Here is a 24,798-nt window from a genome sequence, read left to right as displayed (position 1 = left end):
GAGATTTGGCGGGGGCTATCTTATATACTGGGGGGCGTATTCACCAATGATTGGCCTAGGGACCCCCTAGTCACTCCAATCACATTCCTAGCATTCTCCTGCCCCCTCAATTGGCTTTTACTAATGGTTCTGGTCCAATCACGGGCTTTTAAAGCCCATTTCCTGTCCCATTGCATTTTGGGCGGTTCTGGTTGCCGAATTCCGAACTTTTTCTGCAAAAAGTTCGGAATTCGGCCGAACCTCGAACAGCCAATGTTCGGGTCGAACCGATGGTCAACCCGAACCATTCGATCATCCCTATCAGGGAAGAGGCAGGGATGGGTGTCAGGGAAGAGGCAAGAGGCAGGGATGGGTGTCAGGGAAGAGGCAGTGCAGGTGCTGTGTGTGTTCCTCAATACACTCAGGCTGTGATCTCATTGGATGCAGTGCGGGAATGAGTGAGAATTTGCATATTTTCCCACACAACATGAAAACAATCCGCCATCTCCAATAATAATGGCCCCATGCAGACACCTCGGCCTTCACCCCCCCTCCCCCGCACTCCCCCGCACTCATAGTACCAGAGTGCCATGCACATTTACAGTTGCACTAAAAATATTTCCATTTCGAAACGCATTTTATACCCGGTGTTGTCATTACTGGGTCTCTGTGTTTCTCTATGCAATGCAATCAGATCACGGCTGGTTGGAGGTGCCAGCAGAGGGCAGTAATAGCTTCCTGAACACATCACAACTCCCTACCTCAGGACTCCTCTCAGCAGCCCTCAGTCCTGATGAAAAAAGTGGGCTGGCTGGCTGGGGGGGGTACCCCACAACGTGGGATCAGTGAGGAGGAAACAGAGCATCATGTGACCCGCCTGAAGACCCCACACAAAGCATTAAATAATAACATTGGGGGTAAGAAGGAGGGAGCGGCAGATTGTGGGTGGAACAAGGAGGGAGGGGCAGATTGTAGGTGGAACAAGGAGGGAGGGGCAGATTGTAGGTGGAACAAGGAGGGAGGGGCAGATTGTAGGTGGAGCTAGGAGAGAGGGGCAAATTGTGGGTGGAGCAGGGAGGGAGGGGCAGATTGTGGGTGGAACAAGGAGGGAGGGGCAGATTGTAGGTGGAACAAGGAGGGAGGGGCAGATTGTAGGTGGAGCAAGGAGAGAGGGGCAAATTGTGGGTGGAGCAGGGAGGGAGGGGCAGATTGTGGGTGGAGCAAGGAGGGAGGGAGGGGCTGATTGTTGGTGGAGCAGGGAAGGAGGGAGGAGCAGATTGTGGGTGGAGCAGGGAGGGAGAGGCAGATTGTGGGTGGAGCAGGGAGGGAGGGGCAGATTGTGGGTGGAGCAGGGAAGGAGGGGCAGATTGTGGGTGGAGCAGGGAGCCCGGATAAGGCTTTGCAGTGTATGGCAGGCACATATGTGGGTGAAGGGATGAGATTTGGGGTGACTTCTTCCGGATGTTGGAGGTTCCTGAGGTGGACAATCATCGGACTCCAGGCTCTTCCTGGGAGATATTCACAATATGGAGCACCTGGGATCGGGAACACCCTAAGATGTTGGGATTCGGGAATCCCTGTCTGGAATGCCCTGTGTTGGTTGGGAATCCCTCTCTTGGTTGGGAATGCTCTGTGTTGGTTAGGAATCCCTGTCTTGGTTAGGAGTCCCTGTGTTGGTTAGGAATCCCCGTATTGGTTGGGAATGCCCTGTGTTGGTTGGGAATGCCCTGTGTTGATTGGTAATGCCCTGTGTTGGTTGGGAATGCCCTGTGTTGGTTGGGAATGCCCTGTGTTGTTTGGGAATCCCTGTGTTGGTTGGGAATGCCCTGTGTTGGTTGGGAATGCCCTGTGTTGGTTGGGAATGCCCTGTGATGGTTAGGAATCCCTGTGTTGGTTGGGAATGCCCTGTGTTGGTTGGTAATGCCCGGTGTTGGTTGGGAATGCCCTGTATTGGCTGGGAATGCCCTGTGTTGGTTGGGAATGCCCTGTGTTGGCTGGGAATGCCCTGTGTTGGTTGGGAATGCCCTGTGTTGGTTAGGAATCCCTGTGTTGGTTGGTAATGCCCTGTGTTGGTTGGGAATGCCCTGTGTTGCTTGGGAATGCCCTGTGATGGCTGGGAATGCCCTGTGTTGGTTGGGAATGCCCTGTGTTGGTTAGGAATCCCTGTGTTGGTTGGGAATGCCCTGTGTTGGTTGGGAATCCCTGTGATGGTTGGTAATGCCCTGTGTTGGTTGGGAATGCCCTGTGTTGGTTGGGAATCCCTGTGTTGGTTGGGAATGCCCTGTGTTGGTTGGGAATGCCTTGTGTTGATTGGTAATGCCCTGTGTTGGTTGGGAATGCCCTGTGTTAGTTGGGAATGCCCTGTGATGGTTAGGAATCCCTGTGTTGGTTGGTAATGCCCTGTGTTGGTTGGTAATGCCCTGTGTTTGTTGGGAATGCCCTGTATTGGCTGGGAATGCCCTGTGTTGGTTGGGAATGCCCTGTGTTGGTTGGGAATCCCTTTGTTGGTTGGTAATGACCTGTGTTGGTTGGGAATGCCCTGTGTTGGTTGGGAATGCCCTGTGTTGGTTGGGAATGCCCTGTGTTGGTTGGGAATGTCCTGTATTGGCTGGGAATGCCCTGTGTTGGTTGGGAATGCCCTGTGTTGGTTGGGAATCCCTGTGTTGGTTGGTAATGACCTGTGTTGGTTGGGAATGCCCTGTGTTGGTTGGGAATGCCCTGTGTTGGCTGGGAATGCCCTGTGTTGGTTGGGAATGCCCTGTGTTTGTTAGGAATCCCTGTATTGGTTGGGAATGCCCTGTGTTGGTTGGGAATCCCTGTGTTGGTTGGGAATGCCCTGTGTTGGTTGGGAATGCCCTGTGTTGGTTGGGAATGCCCTGTGTTGATTGGTAATGCCCTGTGTTGGTTGGGAATCCCTGTGTTGGTTGGGAATGCCCTGTGTTGGTTAGGAATCCCTGTGTTGGTTGGAAATGCCCTGTGTTGGTTGGGAATCTCTGTGTTGGTTGGGAATGCCCTGTGTTGGTTGGGAATGCCCTGTGTTGATTGGGAATGCCCTGTGATGGTTGGGAATGCCCTGTGATGGTTAGGAATCCCTGTGATGGTTGGGAATGCCCTGTGATGGTTAGGAATCCCTGTGATGGTTGGGAATGCCCTGTGTTGGTTGGGAATGCCCTGTGTTGGTTGAGAATGCCCTGTGTTGTTTAGGAATCCCTGTGTTGGTTGGGAATGCCCTGTGTTGGTTGGGAATGCCCTGTGTTGGTTGGGAATAGGGTTGCCACCTCATCCCTTTAATCCAGGACACATATTAATTACACAGGTTCTGAGGCTGATATAATGCAGATAAGGCACTAAGTGGGTTTAATTACCACCCTAATCAGCCACAGAACCTGTGTAATTAATGTGTGTCCTGGTTTAAAGGGATGAGGTGGCAACCCTAGTTGGGAATGCCCTGTGTTGGTTGGGAATGCCCTGTGATGATTGAAAATCCCTGTGTTGGTTGGGAATGCCCTGTGTTGGTTGGGAATGCCCTGTGTTGATTGGTAATGCCCTGTGTTGGTTGGGAATACCTGTGTTGGTTGGGAATCCCTGTGTTGGTTGGGAATGCCCTGTGTTGGTTGGGAATACCTGTGTTGGTTGGGAATCTCTGTGTTGGTTGGGAATGCCCTGTGTTGGTTGGGAATGCCCTGTGTTGATTGGGAATGCCCTGTGATGGTTGGGAATGCCCTGTGATGGTTAGGAATCCCTGTGATGGTTAGGAGTCCCTGTGTTGGTTGGGAATGCCCTTTGTTGGTTAGGAATGCCCTGTGTTGGTTGAGAATGCCCTGTGTTGTTTAGGAATCACTGTGTTGGTTGGGAATGCCCTGTGTTGGTTGGGAATGCCCTGTGTTGGTTAGGAATCCCTGTGTTGGTTGGGAGTGCCCTGCGTTGGTTGAGATTCCCCATGTAAGAATCGGCCAGACGTGATGTCACTACGCCCCACGGCCGATTCTTACAGGAACGCTGCAGCCGCTTCGCCTAGGATTTATACACATGTTCGTTTATACATTGTATCATGTGAGTGTGTCATGTGAGTGTGTCATGTGAGTGTGTCATGTGAGTGTGTTATGTGAGTGTATCATGTGAGTTTATCATGTGAGTGTGTCATGTGATTGTATCATATGAGTGTGTCATGTGATTGTATCATATGATTGTGTCATGTGAGTGTATCATATGATTGTGTCATGTGAGTGTATCATACGATTGTGTCATGTGAGTGTATAATGTGATTGTATCATCTTACAATAAATGTAATTTATTTTCCCTGTATTACGCTGTGGATCCTTCTATTTATTTTCATGGCTGTTGGATTTTGTATATCATCTGCAGCCCTTTGAATTCCCCCGGTGATTTCTACCTGGTGAGGTAAATCCTCAAAAGCGCTTAAGGCTTGTCCATTAATTTGGAGACCATATCTATTTGGTAAGCGGACAATTTTTCTTATCACACTTGTTGGTGCCCCCCCAAGAGTTGAGAAGATTGGCTCTACATGCATGCTGGGACTTGTGGTTTCTCCCTAAGGATAGTGTTTTTCTTCACTACCGGAGTGTGTTTTCACTTTATTATTCTTGGACACTTCTTTATTATAAGGACACTTCCTGGATTCTCATGCATGATTCTTATATATTTATTATTGTATTTGTATACATTTATCACTGTGGTTTATGTGTGATTTGTTGTCACACACACGTCACTCTGCTGCCAGCGCTGCACGTATTACTGCATTCTTTGTTGGGTTTGGTCTATTGACCCGTGCGAGCTGCTGGTATATTTATTTATATATTTATTTTATTATTGATTCATTCACTCTGATGTTTGTCATTTTTATCTAGCGCAGATTCTCTTTTGCTTGTTTTCATCAGAGTGTATGATTGGGGACAATCTATTACCTCTACAGACCAGGGGAGGAATTATTTGGCAGGATTGGTAAAATCTCTTTGTTGTTAGGCTAGCCGAGGTGTTCAATTACTGGGCCAGTATGAGGGTACATGTGTATGGCATCATTAATACTGGACCAGTATGAGGGTACATGTGTATGGCATCATTAATACTGGACCAGTATGAGGGCACACATGTATGGCATCATTAATCCTAGGCCAGTATGAGGGTACATGTATATGGCATCATTAATACTGGGCCAGTATGAGGGCACACATGTATGGCATCATTAATCCTAGGCCAGTATGAGGGTACATGTGTATGACATCATTAATACTGGGCCAGTATGAGGGTACACGTGTGTGGCATCATTAATCCTAGGCCAGTATGAGGGTACATGTGTATGGCATCATTAATACTGGGCCAGTATGAGGGTACACGTGTATGGCATCATTAATACTGGGCCAGTATGAGGGTACATGTGTATGGCATCATTAATACTGGACCAGTATGAGGGCACACATGTATGGCATCATTAATCCTAGGCCAGTATGAGGGCACACATGTATGGCATCATTAATCCTAGGCCAGTATGAGGGTACATGTGTATGGCATCATTAATCCTAGGCCAGTATGAGGGTACACGTGTATGGCATCATTAATACTGGGCCAGTATGAGGGTACATGTGTATGATCATTGATCATTGATCCATGGGCATAGACATGTATGACATCACTAAGTCTGGCTCAGTATGAGGATAGACATGTATGACATTATTGAGTCTGGGTCAACAGGATGGCACGTGTATGCTATAATTGTTCTAAAGAATGATTGATTGGATGTTCACACAGTTGCCATACAGGGCGACGGGCGATTATCATTAGACCTTTGTGTGTTTGTATGCAGCTGGTTTGTGGGTGCTCTCTGCTGGGTTGTGGGTGCTCTCTGCTGGTTTGTGGGTGCTCTCTGCTGGTTTGTGGGTGCTCTCTGCTGGGTTGTGGGTTCTCTCTGCTGGTTTGTGGGTGCTCTATGCTGGGTTGTGGGTGCTCTCTGCTGGGTTGTGGGTTCTCTCTGCTGGGTTGTGGGTGCTCTCTGCTGGGTTGTGGGTTCTCTCTGCTGGTTTGTGGGTGCTCTCTGCTGGGTTGTGGGTTCTCTCTGCTGGGTTGTGGGTGCTCTATGCTGGGTTGTGGGTGCACTCTGCTGGGTTGTGGCTGTACGCAGTTTATTTTACTTCTAAAGATGGTCAACTTTTTTTCGGGAGTATTGGTCCATGGGTTTCCTCCACATGAGGTTTTGCCTTTTTTAAACGGTGCTCCGCAAAATATTTTTTGTTGTCCACATATACTATATATAAATATTATAGCACATGGTCTTCCCTGCAGCAGTAATCAGACACACAAGCCTTGTACTAAGTAACCTATTCCAACCCTAAACCTGTCTGAATAACCTTTCCACTAACCCTCAACCTTACCTCCATCCCTCAACCTAACCTATTCCACTAACCCTCAACCTTACCTCCATCCCTCAACCTAACCTATTCCACTAACCCTCAACCTTACCTCCATGCCTCAACCTAACCTATTCCACTAACCCTCAACCTTACCTCCATCCCTCAGCTTAACCCTTTCCACTAACCCTCAACCTTACCTCCATCCCTCAACCTAACCTATTCCACTAACCCTCAACCTTACCTCCATCCCTCAGTCTAACTCTTTCCACTAACCCTCAACCTTACCTCCATGCCTCAACCTAACCTATTCCACTAACCCTCAACCTTACCTCCATGCCTCAACCTAACCTATTCCACTAACCCTCAACCTTACCTCCATGCCTCAACCTAACCTATTCCACTAACCCTCAACCTTACCTCCATGCCTCAACCTAACCTATTCCACTAACCCTCAACCATACCTCCATCCCTCAACCTAACCTATTCCACTAACCCTCAACCTTACCTCCATCCCTCAGCTTAACCCTTTCCACTAACCCTCAACCTTACCTCCATCCCCCAACCTAAACCTATTCCACTAACCCTCAACCTTACCTCCATCCCTCAACCTAACCTATTCCACTAACCCTCAACCTTACCTCCATCCCTCAGTCTAACTCTTTCCACTAACCCTCAACCTTACCTCCATGCCTCAACCTAACCTATTCCACTAACCCTCAACCTTACCTCCATGCCTCAACCTAACCTATTCCACTAACCCTCAACCTTACCTCCATCCCTCAACCTAACCTATTCCACTAACCCTCAACCTTACCTCCATCCCTCAGCTTAACCCTTTCCACTAACCCTCAACCTTACCTCCATCCCCCAACCTAAACCTATTCCACTAACCCTCAACCTTACCTCCATCCCTCAACCTAACCTATTCCACTAACCCTCAACCTTACCTCCATCCCTCAGCCTAACTCTTTCCACTAACCCTCAACCTTACCTCCATGCCTCAACCTAACCTATTCCACTAACCCTCAACCATACCTCCATCCCTCAGCCTTACCCTTTCCACTAACCCTCAACCTTACCTCCATGCCTCAACCTAACCTATTCCACTAACCCTCAACCTTACCTCCATCCCTCAACCTAACCTGTTCCACTAACCCTCAACCTTACCTCCATCCCTCAACCTAACCTATTCCACTAACCCTCAACCTTACCTCCATCCCTCAACCTAACCTATTCCACTAACCCTCAACCTTACCTCCATGCCTCAACCTAACCTATTCCACTAACCCTCAACCTTACCTCCATGCCTCAACCTAACCTATTCCACTAACCCCCAACCTTACCTCCATCCCTCAACCTAACCTATTCCACTAACCCTCAACCTTACCTCCATCCCTCAGCTTAACCCTTTCCACTAACCCTCAACCTTACCTCCATCCCCCAACCTAAACCTATTCCACTAACCCTCAACCTTACCTCCATCCCTCAGCCTTACCCTTTCCACTAACCCTCAACCTTACCTCCATGCCTCAACCTAACCTATTCCACTAACCCTCAACCTTACCTCCATCCCTCAACCTAACCTATTCCACTAACCCTCAACCTTACCTCCATCCCTCAACCTAACCTATTCCACTAACCCTCAACCTTACCTCCATCCCTCAACCTAACCTATTCCACTAACCCTCAACATAACCTCCATCCCTCAGCCTTACCCTTTCCACTAACCCTCAACCTTACCTCCATCCCTCAACCTAACCTATTCCACTAACCCTCAACATAACCTCCATCCCTCAGCTTAACCCTTTCCACTAACCCTCAACCTTACCTCCATCCCCCAACCTAACCTATTCCACTAACCCTCAACCTTACCTCCATCCCCCAACCTAACCTATTCCACTAACCCTCAACCTTACCTCCATCCCCCAACCTAACCTATTCCACTAACCCTCAACCTTACCTCCATCCCTCAACCTAACCTATTCCACTAACCCTCAACCTTACCTCCATCCCTCAACCTAACCTATTCCACTAACCGTCAACATAACCTCCATCCCTCAACCTAACCTATTCCACTAACCCTCAACATAACCTCCATCCCTCAGCTTAACCCTTTCCACTAACCCTCAACCTTACCTCCATTCCTCAGCCTAACCCTTTCCACTAATCCTCACGCTAACCTCCATCCCTCAGTCTAACTCTTTCCACTAATCCTCACCCTAACCTCCATCCCTCAGCCTTACCCTTTCCACTTACCCTCAACCTTACCTCCATCCCTCAGCCTTACCCTTTCCACTTACCCTCAACCTTACCTCCATCCCCCAGCCTTACCCTTTCCACTAACCCTCAACCTTACCTCCATCCCTCAGCCTTACCCTTTACACTAATCCTCTACCTTACCTCTGTCCCTCAGCCCAACCTTTTCCACTATCTCTAAACCTAACCCTAACATCTTACATCTTTGCAATCCTGCCATTAAACCCTAATCTACCTTTAATTTGCTATAGTACTTGTGCCAACACTATTTATTATTTTTATTTATTTCAGGTACTTATATAGCGCTGTCAATTTACGCAGCGCTTTACATATACATTGTACATTCATATCACTACACTACTTCATATGTCAAATCAATGCCAATCCATGCCATAATGATAGCAGAACATTTTTTTTTTTGCTAGATATGGTACACCCTTCCTCTGACATAGTCAGGGATTGTGGAGGTAGGTGTGGGCGATTCAGAGAGATATGAAGAGGCGATAAGATGCCAAACATGAATATATATAGAATATCGAATACATATACAATTAATAAAAAAATATTTATTTATTTTATACAGATTAAAACCTATTCAAAGTCCCATTCCATGACTCTGTATTCAATATTGCTTTAGGGATGAGATACCCAGTCACATAATTTGGTTTGGTGAGATTAGAATGAGTTTCTATGATGATATATAGAATATATCATTGTCATTCTTCTTGCAGCCAGCCATCATCGCCCATCATCCGAGAACGCTATAGAGAATCCTGTTTTCGAATCTTCTCTTCCTTACTTCTGCTGGTGGTGGCTGTCGGCTTTGTCTTGTATGACGTCCAGTTCAGAAATGCAGAAACACCGGCCACACAGGCGGGGTTCAGTGTCCACCCTGATGAGTCCTCAGAAGGTAGTATTCCCGGGGCTCCCCCATCACTGACCAACCATGAGGAGCTGGGACAAGGTCATCACCACCACCACCATGATTCCCAAACATCGGACCAGGAAGAGGATGAGGGAGATGAAGATGGACACTCTTCTTCTGGCCATCACCATTCTGGGGGCACCTTCCACCAAGCAGCAGCCATCACCGACTCTGGTGAGGAATATAATCTAGTGCTGTATAGAATCCTATGACCGCTTAGGGGTATTTTAAGAAAGCTGTAAATAGTTTGTTTTATAATTTTCCTTGGTATTTTACTATTTAGTGATATCAATTCATGAATATAATTTTCAACTCTACTTTATCTTTTTCCTGTTTCAAATGTAAAGCAATGATGAAAATGGTGACCCCCCCCCCCCCCCAGGTGGCACTATAGCCCAAAAAATGTAAAACTTTTCCCTCTGCTCCTTTCTCCTCTATGACTTTCCCCCAGCTTCTTCCTCGTCTCTGAGTCTTCCCCCCGCTCCTTCTTCATTTCTGAGTCTACCCTCTGCTCCTTCCACCTCCCTGAATCTCCCCCCTGATCCTTCCTCCTCTCTGAGTCTTCTCCCAGTTCCATCCTCCTCTCCAAGTCCTCCCCCTGCTACTTCCTCCTCTCCGAGTCTTCCCTCTGCTCCTTTCCCCTCTCTGAGTCTTCCCTCTGCTCCTTTCCCCTCTCTGAGTCTTCCCTCTGCTCCTTTCCCCTCTCTGAGTCTTCTCCCAGTTCCATCCTCCTCTCCAAGTCCTCCCCCTGCTACTTCCTCCTCTCCGAGTCTTCCCTCTGCTCCTTTCCCCTATCTGAGTCTTACCCCTTTTCCTTCCTCTTCTCTGAGTCTTAACCCTGCTCCTTTCCCCTCTCTGAGTCTTACCCCTGCTCCTCCCTCATTTCTGAGTCTCCTCCTCTGCTCTGTCCTCCTTTCTGAGTCTTCCCCCTGCTCCTTTCCCGTCTCTGAGTCTTACCCCTGCTCCTCCCTCATTTCTGAGTCTCCTCCTCTGCTCTGTCCTCCTCTCTGAGTCTTCCCCCTGCTCCTTTCTCCTCTCTGAGTCTTACCCCTGCTTCTTGCTCCTCTCCGTGTCTTCCCTCTGCTCCTTTCCCCTTCCCTCAGAGTCCTCCCCCCTTTCCTTCCTCCTCTGAATCTTCCCCCTGCTTCTTCCTCTTCTATGAATCTTCCCCTGCTCCTTCCTCCTCTCTGAGTCTTACCCCTGCTCCTTCCTCCTCTTCGAGTCTTACCCCTGCTCCTTCCTCCTCTTCGAGTCTTCTCCCTCCTCCTTCCTCCTCTTCGAGTCTTCTCCTTGTTCCTTCCTCTTCTCCAAGTCTTCCTTCTGCTCCTTGATCCTCTCTGAGTCTTCCCCCCGCTCCTTCATCATTTCTGAGTCTCCCTCTGCTCCTTCCTCCTCTCTGGGTCTTCCCCCTGCTCCTTCCTCCTCTCTGGGTCTTCCCCCTGCTCCTTCCTCTTCTCCAAGTCTTCCTTCTGCTCCTTCCTCCTCTCTGAGTTTTACCCCTGCTCCTTCATCATTTCTAAGTCTCCCCCTGCTCCTTCCTCCTATCTGAGTCTTCCCCCCTCATTCTTTCTCATAGCCAAGTCTTCCCCCTTCTCCTTTATCCTCTCTGACTTTTCCCCCTGCTCCTTCCTCCTCAGGGGAACACTGAGAGGAATAATTTGCTGTGAACTTTTACAATACTTAAATAGCTCCCTGATAGGTTGGTGTAGCGTTCAGAGCAGTCTGGGTTTGTCAGGGGTGCAATAAAATGACAACTCCGCTCCAACCAGCGAGGAGTGAACATCCGGAGCCAGCGGTCTGCACCTGCCTAGACACCTCAGCCTCCTACTGCTCCCTCAGGATATCAAACAGAGACTTATGCATCTGTGGCAGAGGACAAGCATTTAACAAAAACAGAGATTCAGTGACCCTGTATCCTCGGAAGAGGGTCAGCTCCTCCTACTGATCTCGGAAATCTGTCAATCCAAGGACCTCTCCTTTAAATTTTAAATCCTTTAGATTACATGCTTACACCTTTGGGACCAATCGGAGGACCCCAGTGTCTTTTATCCCCTTTTCTAAACGGAAACCAGGAGCGTTGTGGTTACACATAGAAGCTTGGGGTTTGCTACATACCCCAGGACCCTATTCATCCCTAAGAGGTGTTATCCGTATACTTGAGACCAATAGGCCCAGGATCCAGTAACAAGCCTGGTGGGCACAGGACCTGAAACCTCCCCCCCACTTCCTTATGGGCACAGATATTCCTGAAGTCTAGAATATGGTGATGTTTTTTCCTTGACAAAGGCAATATATGCCGAAACGCGTGGAACCCTAGTTCTACAACCAGGAATCACCATTTAATAAGTAAAATGGTTCATAAATTGTCAATTGTGTAATATGCATTACTTATACAACCAATGTTGTTGTTTTGTTGTTTCTTTTTCCTTGTTTTTTACATTTATATGCAATTCTTTTAATAAAATGAATAATAATTACCTTTGCCTATAAAATCCCACTTTCTCCCTTTTGGCTTGAGGAACCAAACTTCTTTTTTCAATAAAATGACACTACCACTGATGATAGGGTAACACATACCCAAGAACTGGATGAAAGATTTAAATTTGAGAGGGAACCACAATTTTCACACCTCCCATCAGATTCTTGTATAATTAACCTCTGTTTTTCTGTTTGGACACACTGCCATGCTAATTAGATGAAGGTGGTATAAATACTGGAGTATGTGCCTTGTATATTGGGGTATAAATAATTAGGATTGTTGCTTACACTCATCCTTATTTCTAATGACAAAATCAATAAAAATAATCTGATAAAAAAAAAGAAAAGAAATGAGGAATGAGGAAGACACATCTTCATCATGAAAGAACAGATCCAGAATGTGACTAACCCCCGTTTTCAAAAGTAATCATTTTATTATAAAATCCCAATTATTCCTCACAACCATCACATAACTCTTTTCTTTCCATGGTGACAGAGACATGCTCCATGTTGGCTCGGGATGTCCTCCAGTCGGGGGGTTCGGTGGTTGATGCAGGAATCTCTGCTGTGCTCTGTTTGGTGGTTGTACACCCACACACTTCCAGCTTGGGTAAGTGATTGTCTGTCTTCATCTGAAGGATCAATACTACAGACTACTGTATACAGGGGGTAAAATGTGATTGGGAGGACCTATAGATACACATCAAGTGCAGAAGATGTTTTGGGAGGACCTACACATGGGAAGGTGAGGGGACTAAAGGGTGATGAAAGGAACTACATGTTCCGGGTAGCAGGTGATTGGTTTTGGTGGTTGGGAGGGCTTAACATGGGGGTAGAAAGTGATTGTGGTTGGGAGGGCCTAACATGGGGGTAGAAAGTGATTGTGGTTGGGAGGGCTGAAACATGGGGGTAGAAAGTGATTGTGGTTGGGGGGGGGGCTTAACATGGGGGTAGAAAGTGATTGTGAGGACCTACATATCAAAAGGTGAAGATGATTAGGAGGACCTATATATCTCAGAGTAGAAGATGATTGGGAAGACCTATGCATCAGGGGTAGAAGAGGTTTGGGTGGACCTGCACATGAGGAGTAGAATGTGATTGGGAGGATATACAGTACGCCTTGGGGGTAGAAGTTGGTTGGGAGGACCTACATGTCATGGAATAGAAGGTGATAGGGAAAATCTACACGTGGGGAGATTTCGGGAGGGCCTACAAATCAGGAGGTAGAAGGTAATGGGTAGGACCTATACACCGAGGGGAGGAGATCATTTGGAAGATTTATACACCAGGGGTAAAAGATGTTTGGTAGAACCTACACATGAGTAGTAGAAGGTAAATAGGAGGATCTACAGATTGAGGGGTAGAAGTTACTAGGAAGGACCTACACATTAGGTGGAAAAAGGTTATTGGGAGAACCTACACATCGGGGTACAAAGTGATTGGGATGAGGGGGTACATATGTAGACCCTCCCAACCATAATATCTCCCCTAATATTAGGAGGTAGAAGGTAATTGACATGACCTATACACTGAGATGTAGAAGGTGGTTGGGAGGACCTACACATCACAGGGTGGATGTTTGGAAGGACATAAACAATGAGGGGTAGAAGGTGATTGGTAGGACCTACACTTCGGGGGGGCCTTCACAATGCGGGGGGGGGGGGACTACACATTGTGGAATAAAAGGTGATTAGGAGGACCTATACATCATGGGGTAGAATGTGATTTAGAGGACTTGCATGCCAGGGGGTAGAAGGTAACTGAGAGGACCTATACATTGAGATATAGAAGGTGATTGGTCAGACCTATACATAAGAGGGTAGAAAGTGAACGGGAGTACCCACCTATTCAAGTCGCCACACCTCCCCTCCTTAAAATGCTACATAAAAGTACCTGTGGAGGAAATATAATTAGATAATATACTTTTCTTTCCTTAACTTCTGTAGTGCAGGTGGCAGCATCATCCTCCCGTCTTCTGGCCAGATCTCTGAGAATGTTGAGGTAGCCCAGATCTTGCAAGAAGATGATCCTACACTGTGCCACGGGATCTTCTTGTGATATTTTGGCTATATGGCATTCCCCAGGATCATCTCGGCAGGAGGATGACATAACTCCCTACAATGCAGAAGTTGAGGGAGATAAATATAGGCATTTTTATGCTGCATTTCAGGGAGGGGGGCACCTTGAATAGGTAGATCTTGGAAATAAAGATGTTCCATCCTAAAGTACTAGATTATTGGTGAAGTGTAAGAGATCACTGGAGAAGTAAGTAGGTGACTGGTGGAATATTGTGGGCAATTGGACACCTGATAGATGATTGGTAGAGTGTATGGAGTAATTGGTATAGTGTATGGAGTAATTGGTAGAGTGTATGGAGTAATTGGTAGAGTGTATGGAGTAATTGGTAGAGTGTATGGAGTAATTGGTATAGTGTATGGAGTAATTGGTAGAGTGTATGGAGTAATTGGAAGTTGATTGGTGGAGGAAAGAAGCTTGTTGATTTGTGAAAAAAAGAGGGGTTTTTGAAGAGGTAAGAGGGAGGGGACTAGTGGAATTCAGGGGGAATTAGGAAATAATTGGTTTATGTGGAATTTTTCTCTTTTTTGCTGGAATGAAACCATCTAATATAACTAGCGTGAAGCTAAAAGTCATCTCGCCATATGTCATTTCAGGTGGAGTCTTCTCATCCATTTATTTAAATAAAGCCTCACAGAATATCTCAGTATTAAATGCAATGCCCAGAGAAGCCTCGTCAGTTTCATATGGAGTTCCTCAGGTTCTTCAGGGGTTATGGGTGCTTCATCAGAAGTACGGGACAAAACCCTGGGCTCAGCTAGTAAGTTCTGCTGTCATTCTAGCAGATAAGGGCTTCTTGGTGGACTCCAGCCTCCATGCTGCTCTTGTGGCAAATCACCAGAAGGTTCTAAGCTCTGAGGGTCTGCGGAGCCTCTTCTGTGATCCTCAACAAAATCTAAAAGATGTCGGAGAGAGAGTAGAAAATCCCACACTGGGCAAACTCTTGGAGCAGATTGGAAGTTCAGTGTCAGACCCCGTGCTTTCAGATGACCTCATACACAGCATGATGAGTGACATTGGGGTTACAGAAGATGAGAAATTCAAAGAGTCCATCTCCAGACATCTTACCATTGAAGATCCACTGACCCTTCATTTAGATTCACTAACTTTGTTCACTTCTGGTGGTCCCACTGCTGGGAAAATCCTCTCCAACTCAGTTCAAAAGATTTACGAAGAACAACGTAAGCAAAGCATTGAGTCGGTTTCTGAGCTTCTCCTAAATTCTTCAAAGACTATGTATGCACAGGGTGGAGCCTGGCCTGGAGACTTGTCTTCCCAATTCTCTCCCTTTCAGCTGCCCACATGGAACCTGGCACCTGTTGGAAGCAATGTCATCATAGTTGACATTTCCGGAGATATCTTTGTGTTGTCCCTCACACTCAACAGCACCTTTGGATCTGGGTTTGTTTCTTCATCTACAGGGATCCTTCTCAGTGACTTTGTTCAGGGTCAGGGATCCTCACAGAGCTCCGGACCCCGTTATTGGGCCTGTCCAACAGTGCTGATATACGGGGCAGATAATGACGTGATGGGGTTGTCTGCTTATGGGGGAAGTTCAGTACCATTCTCCCAGGCTCAAGTTATTATAAGTCATCTCCTCTTGGAGAAGGATCTGACAGAATCTGTGACTGGATCCCTGGTGGAGGTTCAACCTGGAGGCTCTGAGCCCTGGATGGAGTACTTTGGGCTGCAGGGTAACAGCACAGAGCCGGTAGTGGCAGTGGAAGTTCAGGCAGAACACGTTCATGTTATGAAGTCTCATGGACCATGCTGTTATCCTGCAGGATTTTAGACATTGTTTAATTAATGTGGAAAATAAGCTCCTCCAAGATGGCTTCCATAGATTTAATGTGGAAAATAAGCTCCTCCAAGATGGCTTCTATAGATTTAATGTGGGAAAATGAGCTCCTCCAAGATGGCTTCCATAGATTTAATGTGGAAAATAAGCTCCTCCAAGATGGCTTCCATAGACGAAAAGTTCTATTTTCAGTTATGTTCGGCAAGCTAAATAGTATTTTATCTTTTAATATGGTACCGATGTTTGTTGGGGAGTTGGCTGGATGCTCAGATCCCAGGAATTCAGATTATCTTGATTGTGAGTGTTCTGTTAACACTGTTAAAATCCAGTGTAAGTGTACCTTTGTTGTTCCAGTCAGGCAAAGATGAAGCCCCATGTAGGGCACCTCCCAAGTCTTAAACAAAGTTACACTTACGGTGGATTTAATGGAATGTCACCAGCTTGGATTTACTGGAAGCTTCCAGGACCAGGATTTAATGGAATGACCCAACGTTAAGGGCTTGGCAGCGGTGGATCATTTTATCACTACTGTCAACTCAATCTTGAATTTTGAAAGATATCACATTATGACACAGTACATTCTATGCCTTCAGTTAGGGCTTAACTATTTGGCCATCTGCCCCCCCCCCCCCCCATCACGCTCTGCCATTGGCATTGCTGTTCAGGAACATCTTACCAGTGTTTGATAAGCAGTGCAGCTCATTGGGGTCCCACAAGGCTCCCTACAGCTCCACTGTATGTTTAGTGAAGGATTGGTGCCCCAACCCCCCCCCCCCCCTAGTTATCTCTAAGAACACCACGATCATGTGTGGCATTTGGCCATCTTCTGACCCTGCAGAGATCCTTTGGTGATCTTTGCAGCCCGCAGCGCTACTATAGGGGTCTCAAACCCCACGTTTTACCTGATGATGAGCTGCAGATCTCCCTCCTGTGAAGGGGCTCACCCACAGGAGTTTGCATGGGGTACATGTATAGAGCAACAGGAATGTTGTCATTAATTTGATTTCATGTGTAAAGTTTCTGGCTGTTGCTTACCAGTCTACGTAACGCAATGCTTATATTTCTACAGGCAGCTTAAATTATAATAGTATTTTTCAAGCAATAACGAAATGCTGTCTCATAGTCTAGACCCGACAGAACTGAACACAGACAGTGCCAACTGCGGGCACATTTCTCTATTAGCTGTGCCAGGTGATGCCGATAGTGTTTCCTTAGGGAGTGAGTTGAACTGAGCATTCTCTCAGGAAAGTTTCTCTCTTCTCTTTTACTTATGGTGTGCTCCATTACATTGTGAAACCGATCAACTGTAAGAGTGCACACTTACCTGGGGAAGGGAGGGGGCAGTGACCAACCTTGAGGTGGCACAGTCCTAACTTGCAGAGGGAGGGGGGTGCAGACCCCACCTTTAAGACTAGACCCTGGAATCTACCTTTGGAGAGGAGGCCGAGACTACCTTTTTGGAAGGGAAATAGAAACCTACCTTTGGCTAATGAAGAGACCTGCTTTTGGAGAGAGACAGACATTCCTTTGGGGGGGAGGGGGGCAGGGACCTACCTTTGAGGGAAGGGAAAGGAACTTACTTTTGAGGGACCAGAGATCTGTATTTAGATGGGAGGAAGAGACATACTTTTTGAGGATAGAAGGTCCTACACCTGGGGGACAAGGATCTAACCTGGGGGGTTGAACGGAATGGACTTCACTTTGCGGTTGAAGCAGTGACCTAACTTTGAAGGGGGATTCACGACTTACTTTCAGGGGGAAGGAAGGAAGGTTAGGCGGGGATCAACCTTTGAGGTGCAAGCAGAGACCTTGCTTTTTGTAGGGACCAGAGGTCCATATTTGGATGATGGGAGGCAGAGACCTACCATTTAGGGGGGCACAGTCCTGTCTGGTTGGGTATTTGGCACAGATGTTTTCAGGCTATCACAGTTCTGTTGTCTCACCACGCTCACTCCTGACTCATTCACGCACAATTCTATGCAACATATCAATTAAATTGCACTAAAAGATTGAAATAATTTTTGTATTTGTCAGTATTTGTCACCAGGAACTGCACTGAGCAACATTTATAGTAAAATCTAATTTAAAATCTGATTTAAACCAGAGAAGCACCTAATAAATTAAATATGGAAATATAATATATGTTTTGTAGTGTAAAGAATTAATACCGAGTGTTTTTGTTTTATTTGAGTATGATCCCTCTTTACAAACTCTTCATCCTTATTAGGATTTTCCTGTGACCCTCATAAATATTTATTACTGGTCAACTTGTTTGTGTCATGGTTATTTCTCAGACTGAAGAGTTCATCGATTGTCTAATATAGGTGACACTTGTACTGACCACAAACCTTCTACACACATTTTTCTACAGAAGAGAATAAGAGGAAGTAACTTGCAGAGTTTCATTGGCAGTTTAAAGCTTTGCCCTTATAAGGGTTCCCAACTTCCCAAAGGGTGCAGAATGTCCATAGAGCCCAGAGTGTCCCTACAGCCTATAGAGCCCAGAGTGTCCCTACAGCCTATAGAGCCCAGAGTACCTCAAGAGCCTAAAGATCCCAGAATGTTCAAAGAGCTCAAAATGTCTATAGAGCCCAGAGTATCCCAAGAGTCCAGAGTACGCCAAGAGCCCAGAGTGTCCCTACAGCCTATAGAGCCCAGAGTGTCCCAAGAGTCCAGAATGCCTCTCTAAATCCAAACCTTTTGGAAGCTGGAGCACAGATGAAGCCCCCTTCCCTTACCACCACATGGCAGTGTCCAGGACTGCCCATCGGTTACGCAGGCATTGCATGATGTCCATAAGAAATGGATTAAGGGCTTTAAAACTTACCAAGTTTCTACTGGTAACGGCTGTGGTGATAACTCATAGGTAGCTTATGAGTTACAACCACATCTGTTATCAGTAGAAACTCTTTTAAGCCTCAAAGTTGTCAATCCAGTTCTTTAGTTCTTATATACTTAACCCCAGCACAGAACCTGATTGAGAACTTTGAGGCTTAAAAGAGTTCCTACTGATAATGGCTGTGGTTATAATTCATAGGCTATACCACCACAGCCGTTATCGGTAGAAATTCTTTTAAGCCTCAGAGTTCTCAATCCAGTTCTTCTTATATACCTTATAACCCCAGCACAGAACCTTTCTTATGCTTCAGCAAGTATCCACCTTACCCCACGTCCTCCATCGGCCATCTTCTGCGCTAAAAGCTCAACTGGTGTCATTCACTACGTTTATGTAAAAACTTGGCAGTTTTGGCATCTCTGGTGGCACTCTGGGTGGTCTTGTCTTCTGTGAAAGGGCTTCCCAAGAAGGTTTGTGGCCAACACAAGTTTGCCCTAAATCCGTTAGTGGAAGATAAGGGCCATCAGGTCTAGTTGTAGAGGAGGGACCTGGCATGTTAATGTGTGTGTACACTAATGATGGCCAATGACTGTATTATGACCAGAAATAAATGTCCATCAGATCCAAATCTGTGTTGTGTAATCATTAAAGATGAACAGAAGTCACATTAAGAGCAGTAGTTATCAGGGTGGACGGTATTATACATAAAATGTTCATTATCGCATTCACAGGACTTTCCATATACCTTCTCCTGGAAAGTTCCTGCCTAGACCTGGCTATACCTCAGTAGGATTTAGTCAGAAAAACATGTTTTCAGATCCTTTGTTTTTCCCCGGAAGATTTTACTCCCTTCCTGACCAGGCCCTATTTTTCGATTCGGCACTGCGTGATTTTAACGGACGATTGCGCGGTCGTGCGACACTGTACCCAAATGAAATTGACGTCCTTTTTTTCCCACAAACAGAGCTTTCTTTTGGTGGTATTTGATCACCTGTGCGATTTTTTGATCATGCGCTATAAACAAAAAAAGAGCGACAATTTTGAAAAAATAACAATATTTTTCACATTTTTTTATATGAAAAATTCCCCAAAAAAATGTAAAAATCAAAATTTTTTAACATTTTAGGCCAATTTGTTATATGCTACCTATGTTTGGTAAATAAAATCGCAATAAGCGTATTTTGATTGGTTTGCGCAAAAGTTATTGCCTTTACTAACTAAGGGAAAGATTTTTGTCATTTTTATTGTTTTTTTTTTTTTAACAAGTAATGGCGGCGATCTGCGATTTTTTTTTTTTTTTTTTGCGGGACTGCGACATTGCGGCGGACAGATTGGACCCTTGACTGACATTTTTGACACTTTTGGGAGTACCAGTGACATTACTACAGTAATCAGTGCTATACATATGCACTGTTACTGTAAAAATGACACTGGCAGGGAAGGGGTTAACTTTATTGGTGATGCAGGGGTTAAGTGTGTCCCTAGGGGGCGTGCTTCTTACTGTTAAGGGGCATGGCTTGTGATGTAACCACAGAGACATATAATCCTACATAGCAGGATCGTATGATCTCTGCAGTTACATCAGGGAGAATGACAGTTGGTTGTGTTCACATCAGCCGCCTGCCTTTCTCCCTCTCCAGCGGGAGATCGCGAGTGACCGGCGGATATTGGGTCCGCCGCTGACACGTGCGGATATGTTAGGGAACGAGCGGGGGCGGGAGCGCACCTCCAGCGTCGCGCGCTCGACCCCTAGAGGCTCTCAGGCAAGCGACGTAGTACTACGTCACTTTGCCTGTACGGGGCTGACCGCCGCAGTAAATAGTCGTGCGGCGGGGGGGGCGTGTCCAAGATGGCCACCGGAGCGGACGCTAAGTAGGAGAGCTCCGTGTGGATCGCCGCTGCTTACCTGGTCCCTGCACTTACCGACCTTCCTAAGCTGCTCTCCCGACCCGTGTTGTGGCGGTGGATGTGATGCGCCGCAGCTCCCGCTCCTCTCACCACCCGAAGTCTGGTAAATCCTCCGCTGCTGCTGTCCCGAGGGCCCTTCCCGCCAGACAATCCAACATGGCGTCCCAGACGGATGATGCGGACCCGACCCAGCGCGACTCGGAGCAGTTCACGGCCCTGATGCTGGCTATAACTACTTGCCAAGCCACCCTAACGGGTAAGATAGACTCGATCCAGTCCGACATCGGTCTCCTGCAGAGGGACATGGACAAGTTCCGCACCCGCGTGTCGGAGGTTGAGCGCCGGGTGGGGGAGGCGGAGGACACTATCCATGACCACACAGGTGTTCTCCACACTCTGAAAGTCAAGGTGAAATCTCTCGAATCCAGGGCAGAGGATGCGGAGAATCGGAATAGGAGAAATAATCTCCGGGTGGTCGGCCTGCCTGAGGGGGCTGAGGGTCCCGACCCTGCGTCTTTCACTGAACGCCTGCTGCGCTCCCTCCTTCCCCAGGCACAGTTCTCCCCATTTTTTGTGGTGGAGAGGGCGCACAGAATGCCTGCAGCCCGGGGGCCCCCGGGGTCCCCGCCACGCACATTTATCTTCCGCCTTCTCAACTTTCGCGACAGAGATCTGGTCCTGCGGGAAGCTCGGAAGTTGGAGTCCCTTCACTTTGAGGCAGCTAAGTTAATGATCTTCCCTGACTACTCTGTGGATACGCAAAGGCTCCGCCGCTCCTTTGACCATGTCAAGCTGGACCTTCGTAACAGGAAGATAAAATACAGTATGCTTTTTCCCGCTCGGCTGCGGGTGCAGGATGGGGAATCGGTCCGGTTCTTTACTTCGCCAGATGAGGCCTCACGCTGGATTGAAACCCTCCAGCGGACCTGAGTCGTCTGTCCTGGCCCACCTGCCTTCTACTTCTTTGGATGACCTACGATAGTCTGGTTGAGCCCTGGAGCTTAATTTTAATGGTCTTCTGGGCTGCTCCTGCTGTTTTGGGGTTGCCCTTTACTAATGCTTTTGTCCTATGGTGCTGTGTCCCTTACCCTTTCCTCCTTCCTGACTGATCCTGAGGTATGGGTGGAGATCCAGACCCCCTTGTGCTGCCCTTTCCTGTTGCTATGGCCCCCCTAGTCATAGTGTCCTGGAATGTCCGGGGCCTTAACTCCAAATTTAAACGTTCACTTATGTTTGATTAACTGAAGAAATACCGTCCGCATATCTGTATCCTCCAGGAAACCCACCTGGTGGGCAGCAGACTCCTTGCGCTTAAGAAACCTTGGGTGGGCTCCCACTACCACTCTACGTACTATGCTTACTCGAGGGGTGTGAGTATTCTTATCCACAAGTCCCTTCATTTTATATTACTGGATCTCCACCTTGACCCAGGGGGTAGATATGTTGTACTGCATGCTATGTGTGATAGACTTGAAATGGTTATTGCGGGGATCTACAATCCCCCCCCGGCAGCTATGTCTCTCCTCCACACGCTGACCCCGATCCTAGCTCAATACCCTTCTGCTCTTGTTCTGTTGGCCGGTGACTTTAATATGCCCCCGATCCCCTCGGTGGACAGGATGAGAGGCGACCCAGCCGAGGACTCCCCACTCTCCCGGTGGGCGGAGGTTTTTGGCCTCTGGGACGTCTGGCGGTGGAAGCACCCCCATGAGCGGCAGTTTACCTGCCACTCTGCCACTTATGCTACACTCTCCCGTATTGATCTCATGCTGGCCAGTAATCCCCTCCTAGCACTCACCCTTGAGGCCTCCATCCTCCCTAGGGGCATTTCGGACCATGCTCCTGTGCTCCTGAGGCTCGGCACGGACACGTCTCCTGGGCTTTGCCTTTGGCGGTTGTCTCGGTTTTGGGTCACGGATGAGAGGGTGGCTCCAAGGGTGACGTCTGAACTCCTGGATTTCTGGGTTCACAACAAGGGCACCGCAGACTCGGCCACGACCTGGGATGCATTTAAGGCCTATGCTAGGGGCCAGTACCAACTGCTTATAGGGACGGCCCGTAAAGAATCCTCTCTGGAGCTGGAGGACCTGGAGTCCAGGGCCAAGAGGCAGGAAGCGGAGTATGTGGCCACCGGTGATAAAGAGGTTTATGGTGCACTGACGATGACCTATAGGGAAATAACCCTCCTCCGGACTGTTTCCTGCAAAAAAATTGGTGCTCTCCCAGACGCAGCGTATTTTTGAACAAGGGGAGCGAACGGGCAGGTTGCTGGCGTGGCTCTCCAGGGAACGTTCGACCACTGCCCATATAGCTCGTATTAGAGGAAATGACGGCTCTGTCTGCTCAGACCCTGCTAGAATCAATGACCACTTTGCTAGTTTTTATGCCCGACTTTACGCCTCCAGAGTGGACTATACTGATGCTGACTTAGACTCCTTTCTTTCCCTAGTTGACTTCCCTGAGTTGTCTACAGAGGCGGCAAGACGCTTGGAGGCCCCCTTTACTTTGAAAGAGGTCAAGACTGTGATAGGCTCCCTGCAGACGTGTAAGACTCCCGGCCCCGACGGGCTCCCATCTGAGTTCTTTAAGGCTAATGAAGATGTCCTCCTAACCCACTTCCATGGCCTGGTGAATGAGGTGGCTAAATTGGGCGCCCTCCCCCAGTCCATGGCCCAGGCGGTGATTGTGGTGGTGCCCAAGCCCGGCAAAGATCCTGAATTGTGTGGGTCTTATAGACCAATCTCTTTGCTTAACGTTGATGCCAAGATCTTTGCTAAACTCCTTGCTAATCGCCTGAACTCTGTGATTTTGTCCCTGGTCCACGGCGATCAAACGGGCTTCATGCCGGGTAAGGGCACTGACATCAATCTCCGCCGCCTCTTCACCAACTTGGCATATATATAGGAGACTCTGAGTCCCCGGGTCTTGTGGCTTCCTTGGATGCGGAGAAGGCCTTTGATTCCGTGGAATGGGGCTTTCTCTGGCAGGTGCTCCGGCGTTTCGGGGTGGGTACCGGGTTTATTTCTTGGATTCAGCTCTTATACAACAAACCTATGGCCCAAGTGCGGATGAATGGTATTCTTTCGCCCCCCTTTGAGTTGAGTAGGGGAACCCGACAGGGGTGCCCACTCTCCCCCTCCCTGTTTGCTTTGGCGTTGGAGCCCCTGGCTATTCTGATAAGGTCCCTCCCCGCCGTTGCGGGGATCCCGGTGGGCCCCTTGGTGGAAAAGATCTCCCTCTATGCGGACGACACTTTACTCTACCTCCCTGATGCGGGGGACTCTCTTGCTGCGGCCCTTGAGATTATAGATAGGTTTGGTAGATTCTCGGGAGTCCGGGTTAATTGGAACAAATCCCTGCTTTTCTCGCTGTCGCCAACGCCGCCGCCCTCTCCACCCTCCCTGCCGCTGTCCTGGGTTCCGAGGTTTCGTTACCTAGGGATTGAGGTGCAGAGAGACCTCTCCTCTTTCTTGTCGGACCTGTGCCCTGTGCTCCAACAACTTGTACTTCGGTGTCAGGCCTGGAAGACGCTCCCGCTCTCCCCTGTGGGTAGAATTAACCTTATTAAGATGACCTTTCTCCCTAAATTTCTGTATATTTTCCGGAATACCCCGGTCCCCATTCCCCTGTCTTTCTTTCGTAGATTGAATACGGTCCTCTCAGCCTTTATTTGGTCCGGTTCTGTCCCCCGGATAGCGAGAAGTACGCTACAGCTCCCGCTTTCACAGGGGGGGCTGGCGTTGCCCTCGTTTCGTCAGTACTACTGGGCGGCGGTCTTGGTGACGGTGCGATGGTGGTTTGCTCAATCTCGTTCCAATCCGTCGGTTAACCTCGAGGCGGCCATCCTGGGATCGTACGCGGCGCTCAGTACCCTGGTCTACAGAGGCCCTAAGGCACACCCCAACGTGACTGTCCCAATGCGTACCACGGTTCTGGTCTGGAAGCAGGTCTCAGAGGCGGTATCGGCTGCTGGGGATGTCTCCCCTCATACCCCTCTCTGGGGGAACCCTCGTCTTCCTCATTTCTACCCGATTCCTGATCCGGCTCTTTGGGCCGGTTACAGAATCAAGAAACTGGAACATATTATGCCAGGGGGTGACCTACGTTCATTTGATGAGCTCAGGTCTACCTTTGCACTCCCCTCATCTATGTTTTTCCGTTATCTTCAGCTTAGGCA

General features: G+C 47.9%; 1 protein-coding gene across 1 annotated transcript in view; it reads left to right on the top strand.

Moving 5' to 3' along the window:
- The window catches only part of GGT6 (gamma-glutamyltransferase 6), a 42,499-nt gene extending 26,582 nt beyond the window's left edge, over nucleotides 1–15,917 (top strand). Inside the window, exons 2-4 of the mRNA XM_082253933.1 lie at nucleotides 9,332–9,699; nucleotides 12,500–12,613; nucleotides 14,676–15,917. Coding sequence (XP_082110059.1) covers nucleotides 9,332–9,699; nucleotides 12,500–12,613; nucleotides 14,676–15,871 — 1,678 coding nt within the window. The 3' untranslated portion in view covers nucleotides 15,872–15,917. The remainder of the gene's footprint in view (nucleotides 1–9,331; nucleotides 9,700–12,499; nucleotides 12,614–14,675) is intronic.
- Nucleotides 15,918–24,798: the final 8,881 nt, after the last annotated feature.

This window comes from Pelophylax lessonae (genome assembly GCF_965119305.1).
Source record: "Pelophylax lessonae genome assembly, chromosome: 1".
NCBI lineage: Eukaryota > Metazoa > Chordata > Amphibia > Anura > Ranidae > Pelophylax > Pelophylax lessonae.
Note: the sequence above shows the minus strand (reverse complement) of the source record. Positions and strands in the feature narration are given on the sequence as shown.